Source organism: Notothenia coriiceps, unplaced genomic scaffold (assembly GCF_000735185.1).
Source record: "Notothenia coriiceps isolate Sejong01 unplaced genomic scaffold, NC01 NC01_scaffold00037244, whole genome shotgun sequence".
Lineage (NCBI taxonomy): Eukaryota > Metazoa > Chordata > Actinopteri > Perciformes > Nototheniidae > Notothenia > Notothenia coriiceps.
The window spans coordinates 9,617,609-9,632,599 of record NW_011369945.1 but is presented as its reverse complement, the minus strand read 5'-3'; the positions used below and the strand labels follow the sequence as shown (position 1 = coordinate 9,632,599).

Below are 14,991 nucleotides of genomic sequence, written 5' to 3'. Positions count from 1 at the left end.
TTGTATGTGTCCTTTTTGTTTTCTGTTAAATGTGTAACCAGTGTGCGGCAGGTCTCCCTTGTAAAAGAGATCGTTGATCTCAATGGGATTTTTTACCTGGACAATGGACAATGATACTAGTGACAATTGAAAGTTAACCCAAATTAAAAGCCATGTTAAAAAGATAGGTTTTTAATTTGCTTTTAAACATTTCAAGGGAGTTTGCTGTTCTAAGATATGCACAAAGCTACAGTGTAGAAATGGCAATGATCTGAAATCTTAACAACCAACAATCCAACATACAAAATACAAAATAAAAAGTAGTGCAAAAAGTCTGCATGCAAATAGAACATGTGTGCAGGTTGTTCCATGTTGAGGGTTAAAGATATAGTTCATTTATCATTTGAGTTAAGAAAAGCACAACATTTTATTCACTTGCTTTTTGTAAGCTTTGATTTATAAAGTCTTACCTGCGCTTCCCGAATATCTGCCCAGGTGAATACAGAAAAACTGGGTTTCATTGTCCAGGTGGAAATCATCATATGAAGCATAAGAGGTGACGTCATCCTGCGACACCAAAGCGACGTGAAGCTGGAAGCGGGTCTCTTTCTGGTTTACTATATGAAACACCTTCTTCAGACCCAACCAGTGTTCCCCTATACACACACCAGAAAAATTAGATATCGTGCCGTTATTGCGATCATTGACAAGAGCAATATTGATTGGCAGTCTCCAGTCTGATGATGACATTTGTGCTTTGGTGGCATTTAAACATGATGAAACATGACTATGCATGATTTAGCAGTCTTGTGTTTACTTTGTTTTAAGTACATCTTGAAATCTTCACCTAGATATTCTAAAGCATTTCACAATTTTGGATAACTTCAATTATTTTGTATGTATTTATTGATACTGAGCAAGACACTTTGCAGCAAGCCTATGCAAAATGTAAGTTTCCACAAAATGTATAGCAAAAGAGACGTCTGCGATTGGAAATCTAAATAATTCTTCAGTGATATTTGAATCTGTAACTCTAGCTCAAACTGTTGTTTCTAGCATCTCAACCTCCACCTAAGGCTTATTTCATTCTTAAAATAGGAAATATGCTTCTCACAGAGTCTAAATGAAGTTAGTACAACCTGCAAGATGTCCAAAGCCATCAACATAATCCGCCCAGGGTCGTTTGAAGTCCGTTAATCCATCAGTCCTCCGCTGCATCACCGTCCATCCGCCCCCCATGTAGTCCATCTCACAGAAAACCTGAAGCACATTTAGTTTGTTTAAGTGGTGACCGAGGAACTGTGAAGGACTGAAGTATGAGAGACGTCTACCTCAAAAGAAGAGTCTGTATTCTCCGGGTGGACGATGTAAATACCACTCGGGATCTTGGGCACAACTGACATAAGATTGTCCTTGATGTCACTGCAGTCCCGTCCTAATCAAAGCAAACACACTCTTCTGTCATCAGGAAGTAGAAATTACATTCACATAAGGATGAACCTGTGGATTTATTTTGTAAACCATGTATCTGGTGTTAAAATATTTCAGATATATTAATGATTAAATATTTCTCAGTGTTGGGAATTTTCAATTACTTCTTAGACAAGTGAAAACCAGAAATAGAGCGTGTCATGTTGTCGTGAAAAGTTGACGTTTCGTAGAGGTTAAAGGTTCTTGTGTGATTTACCGTGGGATTGCACAGGTTTGATGGAGTACATCTCCGTGTTGCTTCTCTGAACCTCAGAGTTGAGCGTCTGCACTTTGGTCGTCAGCTCTGTGACCTGGAGATGTGACACTGCTATACATGAACCAGCCAATGAGACGCTTAGAAACGATGTGACTAAGAGAGAAAAGGAGGACTCCATTTTACCTGAGTGCTGAGGATGTCCAGAGCCCTCTGCTGCTCCTCCATCACGTCTCTGATCAGCTTCCGGGTGCTGCGTCCAAACGCCAACAGAGTCTGCTGTAACTGGCCTACACACACACACACGCACACGCACACGCACACACACACACACACACACACACACAGATTCTGAACAACGATGGCGATGATAGAGGAAACAATGACACAAATAAATATTATTATTTTTTCACCACAGATCGAATGTTTCTCATCTCGTAGCAGCTTGACAGTGATGTCACACGGGATGGAGCACGTGTCCCGACCTTTGACCCCTCCAGCAACTTTCTGGCCTTTCACAGGAGCATCAGAGAAGTCTTCATCAACTATGTCTGATTCGTTAAAATTGGCACTGTTTCCCGTCTCCTGGAAATCAAGACAGAACAGTGAGAGATGATTACACGGGGGTAAGTCTGTACTTAAATCATGCATCATGTTGTAACTATCTGACACAAAGTCCTGATTAGCTTCTAGATCTAATACTCTCTGCCATGTGTGCAAATTATTAAATATCATCTGGGATCAACAAAGTTTAGATGTGACATCCTGGTTGGCTACACACAAACACACTGTAAAAGCAATTCCTGTCTTTAAATCATGAAATACAAATTAAATTGTCTCACATTTTACTTGAGAAGGGCTTTAATGTTCTTCTCTGTACTTGTACAATTTTCATGTAATTATACTTGAGACTTAAACACAGCTTATTTAGAGGGAAAATGCATCTGGTAAATATTATTTTGTAACATTTTGCAGTGTTTTTTACTTTGAATAAAACACAAATGATAAGCTTCTGAATCTTGTTTCAAGAATATTTATAATGTTCTCATTATTCTAATGTGGCAACTATTTTATATATCTTTCAATATACAGGCACTCGGGAAGGTGTTGGTTTTTAATGTGAAACTATTTTTTTTGTTTTAAGTGTAATATAGTTACAATCGGCTTCACCTAAAAAAAACACAACAAACAGTCTGAACTCATAAGTATGCACAAGTTGTGAAAATCCAATGTTATATGTACAGTTTTTTATATTAAAAGTCATTATAGTTAATATTTGTTAATATTTATTTCCTTTTACTTAAATAATCATTTCAGTACAGGACTTTTTTCACAATTAAGTGTTTTTATATTGAAATATGATCTGAATACTTAAGTTTAAACCTATTTTCCATAAACACACTATTTTGATAACTAGTGTAATGTTTAAAAAACCCAGAAAAAGGTTAAAGAAATAATAATGATTCATCATCTAGTTATAACGCCTACCTCTAAACCCTTTGATCTGCTAGAGTACACCAGGATTAGTTAGGTACAAGTCATCTGCAAAATATCCAATAATTCCTGCTGACTGTGCAAAGTTGAACATATTAATGACATGCATCTCATACATACTGTGGAGGAAAGCAGATGAGGCACAAGCAGCAGAAGGACAGTTGTTGTCCACATCATGTCGTCTGACTTTGATTATTCCCACTCCGTCAGCAACAGCCTCTCTTTCATATGCTTTATTTTTCCACAGAGTCTGCTATTTCCCCTCTCATGTCCTCCTTTCTACCAAGAGTTCTCAACATCTGCTCCTTCCTCTCAGTTGTCAAACTTCTCCCTGACTGCCTCCTTCTTGCCACCTCCATCAGTCACTCCCACTTTTTCTCGTAAACTCCCATGACAACATCCCCTGTAAATAACAGGTCAAATTTGTAAACGAGTTGGTGATAAAAGTCTGGATGTATTTCTGACAAGCAGCTCAAATGTGCTGATTCAAAATTTGTGGTACAGGGTTATTACCTCCCCCCTCAGTGATGTTATTTTACAGGTTATATCCTGCCACCCGCATGAGAAACAGATGTGGGGAAAGGGAAATGGGCAGCTTGTTTAATAGTAGGAACACTTTCTCTCTGCTTGTGTCTTTGCATGGGAGCTGAAGGCATGGGGTGCGGTGACGGCAGGGTGCCTCTGTGCTCATATTTCCCCCCCCCTCTTCTGTCTTTGACCACTGACTCATACATCTGAAAACAGCCTCCTACAGGGTCAGACCAATTACTTCTGTTAACTGGGCAGTTAAGCAGAGAGGAGAGTGAAAAGAGCAAAAGGACATTCCTGTCAGAGTCCAGCTGGAGCCGGCCGGCCTGTCGCTTCCCTGGAAAACTTTGCAGTGGGAGCCAAAGAAAAGATTTTCTGTTGTTCTGAACCTGTGTTAGTTTACAGGCATGGTCAGTGAGAGGAATGTGAAAAGCCTGGTGCGGCAGCCTCAGGGCCCCCCACATCTGTCCCATGTTACATGCTCTTGTAAAGCGCTCTGCATGTGAATGACACATTATATCTGCCAGGCGAGATAATGAGATCATATATACTCGACTTTAGTGCTTAGGTAGGAAAAAGTTGGATAAATAAATAGTTTGATATTCTTGAAATAACGTTTTTTTTGTACTGTTATGTCTAAATCTGCCTCTAATGTAAAGAAAAACTTGGCATAGCATAAAGACTTGAAGCAGGGAACAGCTAGCCTTTCTCAAGCTAACCACATCTGCCTTCCAACATCTCTAAACGTCAATCAGTAAAACATCTAGGCTTAAGAAAGACACATTGTGGTTTTCTAAGGTAATGTGAAGTGATAACTGTTTCTGGTCTTTATGCTATGCTAAAATAACCAGCCAGGGGCTTCCTATTCACATATCAGAGAGATATGAAGTGTCAATAAAAGCAGATAAGTTTCCCAAACAGTGTAATTAATCCACCTTCCGACCAGCAGCTTTATAGCTCATTAATCAACACCTTAGTTATGGTCTGTCCCTGCACGTTAATCCCCGTTAAACACCTTGTAATTTTTATACTATGGGATTTTGTACGTTTAAGGGAGCATGCAGTAAAACAGAATATGGGTTGCGTTTTTTACAAAAATAAATGAAATAAAAGTCACTTTAATTGAAGTCAGTGTATATTCGTATAATATATAATAATACATTCGTATCAATAATAACTTTCGCTAAGGGAGAGAGAGGTGGAGCTGCTGCACTGGCCAGATGTCCAGAAGTTTATTTTCCATGAACAATGTTTACCAAGATTAAGCAAATGTATATTGTTCTAATCCTAGATGTGTATTTTAACCAGCGACAGACCAATAATGTGTTATGTGAATTTGGCACCATCGCACTGTTCGACTGTGGAGCACTAGATTGCACAAGAACAGATTACCAAATGTATGCAAACACATAAGTGTTGTAGTATAACCAACAGGAGACCATCAATGTATTACGTGTTATTGGTAGCACTTAACTGTATAACAGTGGAACATTGAATATTTCCAAAATGATGAAAATGCATTAATACCTTCAAGAGCCAGTAGGGGAACGGTTAGAATATGTGTGAATTGATTTTGGTAGAACTTTACCTTAATGACATTGAAGTTGTATACTATGTTTGCATTGTGATCTTTTGGTGTTGACCTTTGAAGGCGGTCCCTGCACACTCTTCTCTCCATCAATATTTTTCCAACGTTACCGAACAAGGAAAGCCCTCATCACGCCCTCCATAGTCTTATTAATATAGGCTCTGAGATGGCATTAAAGCCTGTCTCACAATATGTCAAAGCATTTATCTACCATCAACTGTCTTTTTCCAGACGAGGGCTTTTGTTTTGAAAATACTTCTGAGAGTTTGCAGTAAAGTAATGACAAACAATATGCCTCACAGGTGTGAAGGTATTACAGTGCCATCTGCTGCGCTCTGGTTTGTATTACATTACAACTGTGTTCATATTGAACTGTTGCTATTGTCAATGATAATCCACCACACAGAAACAAATTGATCATATCGGTACAAATAATAAGTATTGCTAATGATGACTGGACCTCATGTATAAAACCACGTCTTACAGTGTGACATGCTCAAAAGGACAGTCCTTATACATTTATTTAGCTATATGATATAATACCTAAAAATGATACTATTCCAATTATTTTGAATAAATTTAATAAAATAATTGGTGCTAACTTGCCCATATTTGTGAAAAGTATTTTTGATTAACGGGGTTGGAAAAATTCCTTTTACAAACAAATGTTAGTACCATTTGACACGGGAACTGTGCAATATATATATTTATATAAGAATAAATATTTGTGCAATAGATATACTTCCACCTTTAATACTTTCACCTGGTTAAAAACTGTTACTGGTACTGGATGTGTATTTAGTAAATTGTACTTTTCTACTTTAATTTTGTACACTTAATTGTATTAAGCTATTTTGTCTCTTTACTTGCTTTAACGATTTAAATGTCCCCTCTGTGGGACGAATAAAGGTATTCTGATTCATTGTTATGAAGAAAACAGCAGCTTTTTTATTGAAAACTCTTAATTTTCAATTGCTTCAATGTCATTCATGTGAAATATTGACTAGTTATCCTCTGTTATATTATAACATATAATACAAATATATCCTCATATCAAACACATTTTCATTGTAATTCGATCGTTAAAAAAACATTGTTTTTGACAAATAACTAATTAAAAACAGTCTGTGGCGTCCTGTGTGATTATGGTATATTTACTCTGGTGGATTATAATGATGCAATTATTGAATTAGTTGTTGGATAGCAGTGGTGTAAATACATTTAAGTATTGTTCTTACAATTTCGAGTGACTTGTACTTTACTTGAGCATTTCTATTTTATGCTCCTTTGTATCTTTTTCTCCACTACAATTCAGAGGTATATCGTGTACTGTTACTCCACTACATTTATTAAATACCTTTAGTTACTTTGCAGATTTTGATTAATGATTTGAATTGTACTCAACACTAAAATAAGACTTTAGTTACACCTGGAGTAAATTCACAAACTATACCGTGTCATTCAAACTAGCTGCACCTTTAACAGCTTTGATAAACGCATTAATGAATCAATAATTATAATCAAAACTTATAATGTATATTATTCTGAAATGGACCAATCTGCATAATGGGTACTTTTACTTTTGGCACTTTAAGTATATTTTGATGCCAATACGTTTCTACTTTTACTTGAGTAACATTTTGAATGAAGTACTTTTACTTGCAACAGAGTATTCCTACACTCTGGTACTTCTACCTTTACTTAAGTACAATATCTGAGTACTTCTCCCACCTCTATTGGACAGGAACCCCAGTCCAGTCAGACCCTTTTGATCAGTCCACAGTGTGCGTGTCTTCCACAGTGCGCGTGTCTCTAGCAGTGCGCGTATCTTCCAGCAGTGCGCGTGTCTCCCAGCAGTGCGCGTGTCTTCCAGCAGAGGGCAGGCCGCTGCGGCTCCGGCTGGCTCGGCCTCATCAGGGGCGGATGTTTTCTCAGCACAACTTCCCAACCACCCCTCCCCAACCCCCCAAAACCAGACCAGACCCAGGCCCCAAAAAGTCTAATTTCCCCTCTCAAGTGTTTCATCTTTGGTTGTCTGTCACCTCTTGGCCCTCCGCCTCTTTCCTCACAGGGGGTAAACCGCATTAACTTAAAAGGTTGCACGGAGGGGAATTAAAACCTTGCCAAAGACTTTGAGTTTACTCTAATATTACTGATTTCCTTGTATTTACAACGGGTAAAGACACTTGCTTGTGTTGCAGTTGGAGCTGTGGATAAATCAATTGTACAACCTTGTTTTCTACGCCTTGTGTTGATGGTTTATGTCAGAGTAAAATATTTCCCCTGCAACTGCGGCAGCTTTAAACCCTACAACCCCGCCCCTCAGCACTATCACATGAATCTGGACTCAACAGTGGATGTGAAAAAAGTTTGGAGGTCTCGCTGAAATCACTTTCTCAAACTAGTGTCATATTTATGTGTAGTTTTTTCACTTTGGAGAGACTTTTAGATCAAAGTTTGCATCGGAAATTAATAGCCGTCTGAGTGTTTTCCCGGCTGTGATTTCTCCAATTTTATTTTTCCCTGCAGGAATACGGAGAGAGAGAGAGAGAGAGAGAGAGAGGGGGGAAACGGTCTGGCTGCTTGAAGGTATGTGGGAGGCATGTAACGTGTTGTGCGCTGCTGAGATTTACTTTGGTCAGCGATCACTATTTTTAATGTATCTCCTTCGACTTCTTTACCCGAGTATTTGGCGTCTTTTCACAGCTGATTGACTTCCGAACAGTGAGAGTTTGAAACAGACAGACAAGGACACAAAAGTTCAAATGGGGTGGGGGTGGGGGGGTTTAAAAGTGTAAACAAATCCGATCAAAACTCCTGCACTCAGGCGCATGTAGTATTATCCGGGCCTTGCGTTTATTCTAATGTTATTGTATTGTAACTTTTCGACAGATTTGTTTCGACACCGAAACTTGGCGACATGGACGCGCACCGCGGCGTGCCTGCGGCCGGGCAGCAGATCGTGCACGTCCGCGGGGACTCGCAGACGGAGCTCGAGGCCCTGTTCAACGCCGTGATGAACCCCAGCGAGTCCGTCCGACAGCCGCCCTCTCTGCCCATGAGGATGAGGAAACTCCCGGACTCCTTCTTCAGGCAGCCGGACTTCCGAGGCCACTCCAGACAAGTACTAAAACACTGCTGCAAAAAGTAAAAGTAGAAGTACTTGAGAGTAGGAATACTCTGTTACAAGTAAAAGTACTGCATTCAAAAGGTTACTCAAGTAATAAAAGTAGAACAAGTATTGGTATCAAAAATATAGTTAAAGTAGTCATTCTGCAAATTGGTCCAATTCTGAATAATATAATTAGTTTTCACTTTAATTAATGATGCTTTAAAGTGTTATCAAAGCTGGTAAAGGTGCAGCTAGTTTGAATGAGTTTGTATGCTGCAGGGTAGATTGTGAATTTACTCCAGGTGGAACTAAAGTCTGATTTAAATTTGAATTATATTTCCCATCATTAATCCCAATCTGCAAAGTAACTAACCGGTATGAAGTAAATATAGTACAGTATTAGTACATGATTTACCTCTGAATTGTAGTAGAGTAGAAGTACAAAGTAGCATAACATTGAAATACTCAATCAAAGCACAAGTCTCTCAAAATTGTACTTAAGTACAGTACTTGAGTAAATGTACTTAGTTACTTCCCACCAATTCCACTAAGTACATCAACTACATTAAGTAAATACGAGAAACCAGAACAATGCAATACAACCCAATACTACCTGATGCGTGACATTAGTAAGTTGTTGCGTTGCATAATAATGCGAATTAAAATATATATTATTTTTCCCATCTCCATTCTCATATCTCAGGGACAAACTATTAATAGCACTAAATTGGTATTGTAGTTAATAGAAATAATAGACCATCTTTTAAATCAGGAGTACATCTATAATAATTTTACTATAATTGTTTGTTTGGTTTATATAATAGTGGGAATAAAATGATGACCATCAGGCTAATATTACCCTCAGTGCAGGGGGAAGTCTTCAAATGTCCTGGGTTTTATAAGACCAACAGGCCAGATGTATTTAACCCACTATCATGTAAGCAGAAAACCAAAAACGGTGAGACTCTTGCTCTAGTTAATTTGTATTATTAAACATTAGCATTACAAATAACTAAAACAATAATCTGACCAGCAAAAATATTTCCAAAAGATTGTGGTATAAACCATTTCGATTTTGGCTCCCGTCATTTGTTTCATTACCAGCAAACAGACCATGAATCTCTGAGAGATGAAGATGTGGCTCAAACACTTTACCAATCAACACTAAAGCTGGTAAACTATTCACTGATCTGTTTTTCCATTTTCAAAAAGAACAATCGGTGAAACTTCTTGGTAGTAATTTAACCCTATTTGAGAGTAAGCCAGCCAGTTTCACTGTTCTTCTTCTCAGTGTTTGTTTCACCTTGGCTCTCTCTTGTTACCATCCAAATCTTTTCTTCCTGCTGGTTTATGTTTCTGATTGTGGTTTGTAGTCTTGGGAGTTGTCAACCCTGCTTGTTTCTCGTCAGGCCAGTTCAGATGGAGGTGTGTACGGCTCCCTCACTCCTCCTAAGCACAGCCGCTCCCAATCCTCCCCGGCCTCCCTTCCACTCAACTCGCTCTCCACTCAAGCAGCAGATGTAGCGGTGGCGGCGGCTGCGGCGGCGGCAGCACTCATACCTGACGACATGCCACTCCCCCACGGTTGGGAAATGGCCAAAACGCCCACTGGCCAACGTTATTTCCTCAAGTAAGGTCTAACTTCTGTTTATCAACATGTTTGATCTGCCACACTGCGGGTTACCTGAAATGCTTTCTGTTTAGACAGAAGCGTCAGCTCCACCTTGTTCTAAAATCTGCATTTCCTCATCGGCACTTACCTGGTACATGGATGCAACTCATTATTATTTTCAGTACATAATAAATAGTAACATTACCCCTCACATGTCCCCAAAGCTCAGAGAGATTGCTTTAAATTGCTTGCTGATTGTCCATAAATGAATGATGAGAAAAGCATCACTTCAGCACATTTTCACTTGATATATGACTTAATAAAGAGGATTCATATAATCTGTATTCTATCTGGAGCATCAAGCTATTTAAAAATACCCAGGAGGAGTATCTTCCTGTTATAGAAAATATCCTTGTTGAATATTTTGCTAGAGAAAGCACATAATTAAAGGAAAGGGACACGCAGCACTGCAGATATAACCAGGATTCAAGCTGATCAGGTGCATGCAAACAGAAAGGGCTAGCAACTAGTTCTGCAAGCTGTGTGGTTTCAGTCAGTTTTACACACGTGGAGAGCTCCCTCCTGTCAAAGGCTACAGGTAGTACAGGTAAAGCAGGTCCGAGGTTAAAATGTGTCTTGCGCTTCTTATCCATCAGGTTGCAGATGCAGACATGTTGAAACTTGTTGTATGTTCACAGTCACGTGGATAAGACAACCACTTGGCACGACCCTCGAATCGCGCAGCTTCAGTCGGCTGCAGCTCAGCATCCCATCTCCGGCACTCCGATCCACGCCCACTCCCTCAGCAACCCTGCTCCCACTACGCTACAGCAGAACATCAATCCAGAGACAGGTAGCACTCTGCTCTCCTCCCCACTCTCACCCTCCAGTTTCCCTTCAAAGCACAGACCTTCTTTTCAGTGTTTAACCCCATCATCTGGGGCCTGGTCTTTGCTGGGTGTGTTTTCTTCAGGATTCCCCTTTTTGGTGTCTGCATCCATTGCTCTGGTGACTTTGGTGGGAATTATATAAATCGTACTGCAGATTAAAGCCTAGGTTTAACTAATAATGCTATGAAATGAGAGATCGGAATCTCAGACTCTCTTGATAATACATGAGTGCTGCAGTGCATTGAATGGGCTCATAAATCTCCCTTTTCTTATTTTGAAGCAGGTTGTATAGCTTGGTAAATGGTTGTTGCCTTTCCGCTCTTGTCACTTCTCTTTTTAGTGTTTATTTGAGTTTTGCTTTCATAAAAACCGAAACAGAGAGAGCGAATACAAAGAAACCAATGCCAAGACATTATTGAATGCAAGTTGAATACAAGGAAGTATTTTAAAACGTATTTAACAGTCACTCTGGACAACCCACAGACTTTGCTGTGACCAACTTCATTGAAACGACTTTCTACTAAAGTAATGCAAACTTTCTATAATGTGTGTAATTCATAATTATTATAAATAAACTGTGGATTATCCAGAATGATATGGCCAGTAGATCGGTAACAAGATGTTGCTTATATTGTCATTTGGCTGAATAGACCCTTCAAGGGCAAAAAAAAACCACATTTGGAATTCCTCTTTCTTTTTCACTGAGAACGAAGTCATTGATTTACTGTGGTGTTTACTCTCTGCCACCCTCTGCATTTAGACAAGATGCACATAGCTTGGTACACTTTTACCCTACAGAACATCATATACTGTCGCTATTTACCCACTAACCTTCACTTCTATTCATTATAAAACCTCTGCAGACTAAAAGCTGCACAAACCTTTAAGGACGTGGGCCAGTTTTTTGACTTTTCTACTTTCACACGCCATTCACTCCATCCACCATTTGCCTTCTCACTGTGTACTTTCACTGCTGTTCAGGTCCACTGCCTGAAGGCTGGGAGAAGGCTGTGACTGCAGATGGAGAGGTGTACTACATCGATCACATAAATACGACCACCGCATGGGTCGACCCGCGTCTAGGTAGCACACTATCAAACTTGTGTCTCCTGAATTGACAATTCTTGTTTGTCAATGAGAAGCATTTTGTTCCAATGTCCAACCATCACAAGTTGGCAACCAAAATAAGAAAGAACCCAAAGTTTTGACAAGTTTACCTGAAATGTATAAATCTGTGGAAAAGTTTACTTAATTTTTAAATGTTCTTCTTCTATGACTTTTATGTTCCAGCCCAGAAGATGATCCCTGGTCTCCATGGTTTGGCGCTGCAGCAGAGGCAAGAAAAGGAAAGGCTCAGATGCAAACAAGGCCTGCCTCCACAACACACACAGGTCAGAAATACAATAACTTGGATGTGCCATTTCACTCCATTCTAAAACTCACAACACAAGCAGCCTTAAAGGTCACCTATTATGCAAAATCCACTTTTTCATGTCTCTTATACATAACCATGTGTCTCCTCTGTGTAAAGAGACTCTGAAAGTTTCAGGAAAAAAGATTCTCTCTCTTTTTGTCCTGATCCATTTCTATAAAAACCTGTCTGAAAATGAGCTGATCAGATTTTGGCCACTTTATGATGTCATAACGACTTTTTTGGCTTGTGTAACCATCAGCCAATCACCAACCAAGGTACCCCCCCCCACCGTATCACCTGAATCTCCTCCTAGAGCACCATTGTGTTATTTTTAACCAAATATCTCGCAGAGGGGTGTGGGGAGTGGCTCCTTATTTTCATCTAAAGTAACAGATATGGCGCATTTCCACTACAGCGCGGAGCTCGCTTTAAGCGTGCCGAGCCGTGCGGGGCCCGTTTTTGGTTGCGTTTCCACTTAGCGTAGTACCGGCTAGCGGTACTATTTCACAGTTTTCTGGCCCATAAAATCGTGGTTTCTACGGCCCAGGAACAACCAGGCTGAGTTGGGCTGAGTATGCATAAACTAGGAGAGAGAATCGCTGGCAAGGGGCTACAACTACAACAAGATGAAACATATTTGACCGTGATTTAATTGTTAATACCACGTGTTCAAAATGGATGCGCGAAGTATCACATACTGATACCGGTGTAGTAAAAACCATGAATTAATTGCTTTGACAAGTCTGCAGACAGACGGCAGGGCGAAAAACTTTTTAAAATACTTGTTTCTAAATAGAGCTTGCTGGCTAAGCTAACGCAATATATGCTCCGACCGGTCCACACTCACAACAACGCTCCCTATACAGACATAAAAAAAGGCAGCGCGACTGCATTCGCCATGACACAGGCAGTCTGCTTGGTTTTGCATTGTTTAACTACTTTTGTCTAGTTTCTGAACAGATATGAGGAGCTGTGAGCTCTGAGTGCTTAACAGCTAACGCTGATGTTGTTTTTTCTGGGGCTCTCTTGAAGATGACGTCATTTCACACCAACGCAACTCCCGTTCAAAGCTTCCGTGCTAGAGCTTTTCAGTTCATCAGAACCCGGTTCTTTCGGTTTAGCTTTGGCTCTCTTTCACACTGCCCAGAGTCTCGACTGTGTGCTGCGTCATTGCGTCATCGTTTGCATCATGACGGTAACCGTTTGCGTGCCTGCTTCATAAAGCCAAACCCGCCGCGGAAACCCTCACAGCTTGACACCGACAACAACAACAATGGGCCGATTGTGCTCCAGCTTCCTCTGTACCTCTTCGGAAGACCAGATTCCCAGTAGGTAGCTGGGTCTCTTCAGTGTACCACTAACGTGCTCGCTTGTTAAAGTTTTTTCCATCGTTGTGTACAAACTGGATAACGCAGGTCTTTTTGTGTGTTCAGGTAGTTGATCCCGCCTCCCTGCCCCTGCCCCCCGCCTCGACGTAAGCGTAACGTATGCGGTGTTGCTTTTGCTCTACAGAACATATTTTTGGTGCCTGAAACGAAACGGATTCCCGGAGGCTAAGAGGTCTGCTCCGCTGCGGTGTGAACAAGAAAACCCTGTGCTTTCCAAGCTCCAGCTCTGAACCGGCCACTGAAACACCGTTGGTGTGAATGAGGTAAAGTTGAGCCAGTCTAACGAGGCCTAGCAACCGAGCGAGGGCGTGTTAGTGTGAAATGCGCCACTAGAGATAAGCACTTTTGGAAACAGGGCTGAAACAGAGGGGATTATGGATGCTACAAATGCATGATCTGTTTGGTGTTTCGAGCAAACTACTGTCAGAGACATGTTGTGTATATATCTGAGACCTAATAATTATAGTTGACTGAAAAACAGTTAGGCTAATAGGGGGACCTTTAATTAATTGTTATTCTTGTGTAATATCATTGTATTTGATATTTATGTTCAGAGTTTCAGTAATTAAAGTGACCAATTTAAAACGTACATTTGGATTTTATATTGTTTGTTGTGTTGTAGGAGGCAGGAGAAGGACCAGATGCCCCGGGATGGACCATGACAGGAACGCACTAACACTTGTCCATACTCTGGATGTCAGGACGATCCTCAAACACGAACCAACACGTCAATGGGTAGTGCATAGTTCACTTATGTGTACGAAGATCCCTCTTTTATTGTATTGTAGTAATATCCACAGAGGTGTGTCATAAAGGAAGAAAAGTAGGAAAGGTATTATAATGCATTTTCTTTAAGAAAAGCAGTTACAGTGTAGAAATAAATCAGTGAAAACTAAAGATGGTTACTAATTATAATATTTAGTTATTACTCTCAATGCCTAAAAGTCTACTGAACGGATTATGTATTTTGTAAAAGAATAGCCTATGGACTTTTTAAAATCAGGTGTACTTGATTAGTCATTCAGAGTGTTTTTGATAGTCTTTTCAGTGTATTTTACTACACATGAATCGGATATAAATGAATGATCGTGTTCCTTGTCGCAGCGCTCACATCTCGCATGAGAGCACCGACAGCGCCTGAGCGTCAGCAGCTTACCACCGCAACTCAGGACCACTGCTGAGCTCTCCTGTGATCACATGGACACTGGTAATACACACACACACACCAACACAACACACACACACACACACACACACACAACACACACAGCACAACACACCAACACACACACTCACAACACA

General features: G+C 40.2%; 3 protein-coding genes across 4 annotated transcripts in view; 2 read left to right on the top strand and 1 right to left on the bottom strand.

Annotated features, from left to right (window-relative positions):
• The window catches only part of LOC104965286 (phospholipid-transporting ATPase ID-like), a 718,806-nt gene that overhangs the window by 438,098 nt on the left and 265,717 nt on the right, over positions 1 to 14,991 (top strand). The window lies entirely within an intron of this gene.
• Positions 80 to 3,495, bottom strand: angptl5 (angiopoietin-like 5). Its single transcript, XM_010794108.1, has 8 exons — positions 3,278 to 3,495; positions 2,077 to 2,248; positions 1,850 to 1,953; positions 1,667 to 1,760; positions 1,311 to 1,414; positions 1,119 to 1,239; positions 450 to 635; positions 80 to 96 (listed from the first exon to the last, which is right to left on the bottom strand). The coding sequence occupies exons 1-8, from the start codon at positions 3,332 to 3,334 to the stop codon at positions 80 to 82; spliced, it is 855 nt and encodes a 284-aa protein (XP_010792410.1). The 5' UTR covers positions 3,335 to 3,495.
• LOC104964662 (transcriptional coactivator YAP1-like) lies at positions 7,656 to 14,892 on the top strand. 2 transcript variants are annotated; one of them, XM_010793505.1, is made up of 8 exons: positions 7,656 to 7,862; positions 8,166 to 8,397; positions 9,795 to 10,015; positions 10,696 to 10,850; positions 11,869 to 11,970; positions 12,178 to 12,278; positions 14,312 to 14,424; positions 14,794 to 14,892. In XM_010793505.1, exons 2-7 carry the CDS (start codon positions 8,194 to 8,196, stop codon positions 14,363 to 14,365), a joined length of 837 nt encoding a protein of 278 aa, XP_010791807.1. In that variant the 5' UTR covers positions 7,656 to 7,862; positions 8,166 to 8,193; the 3' UTR covers positions 14,366 to 14,424; positions 14,794 to 14,892. The 2 variants fall into 2 exon arrangements, with proteins under 2 accessions (XP_010791807.1, XP_010791808.1); XM_010793506.1 differs by lacking the exon at positions 11,869 to 11,970.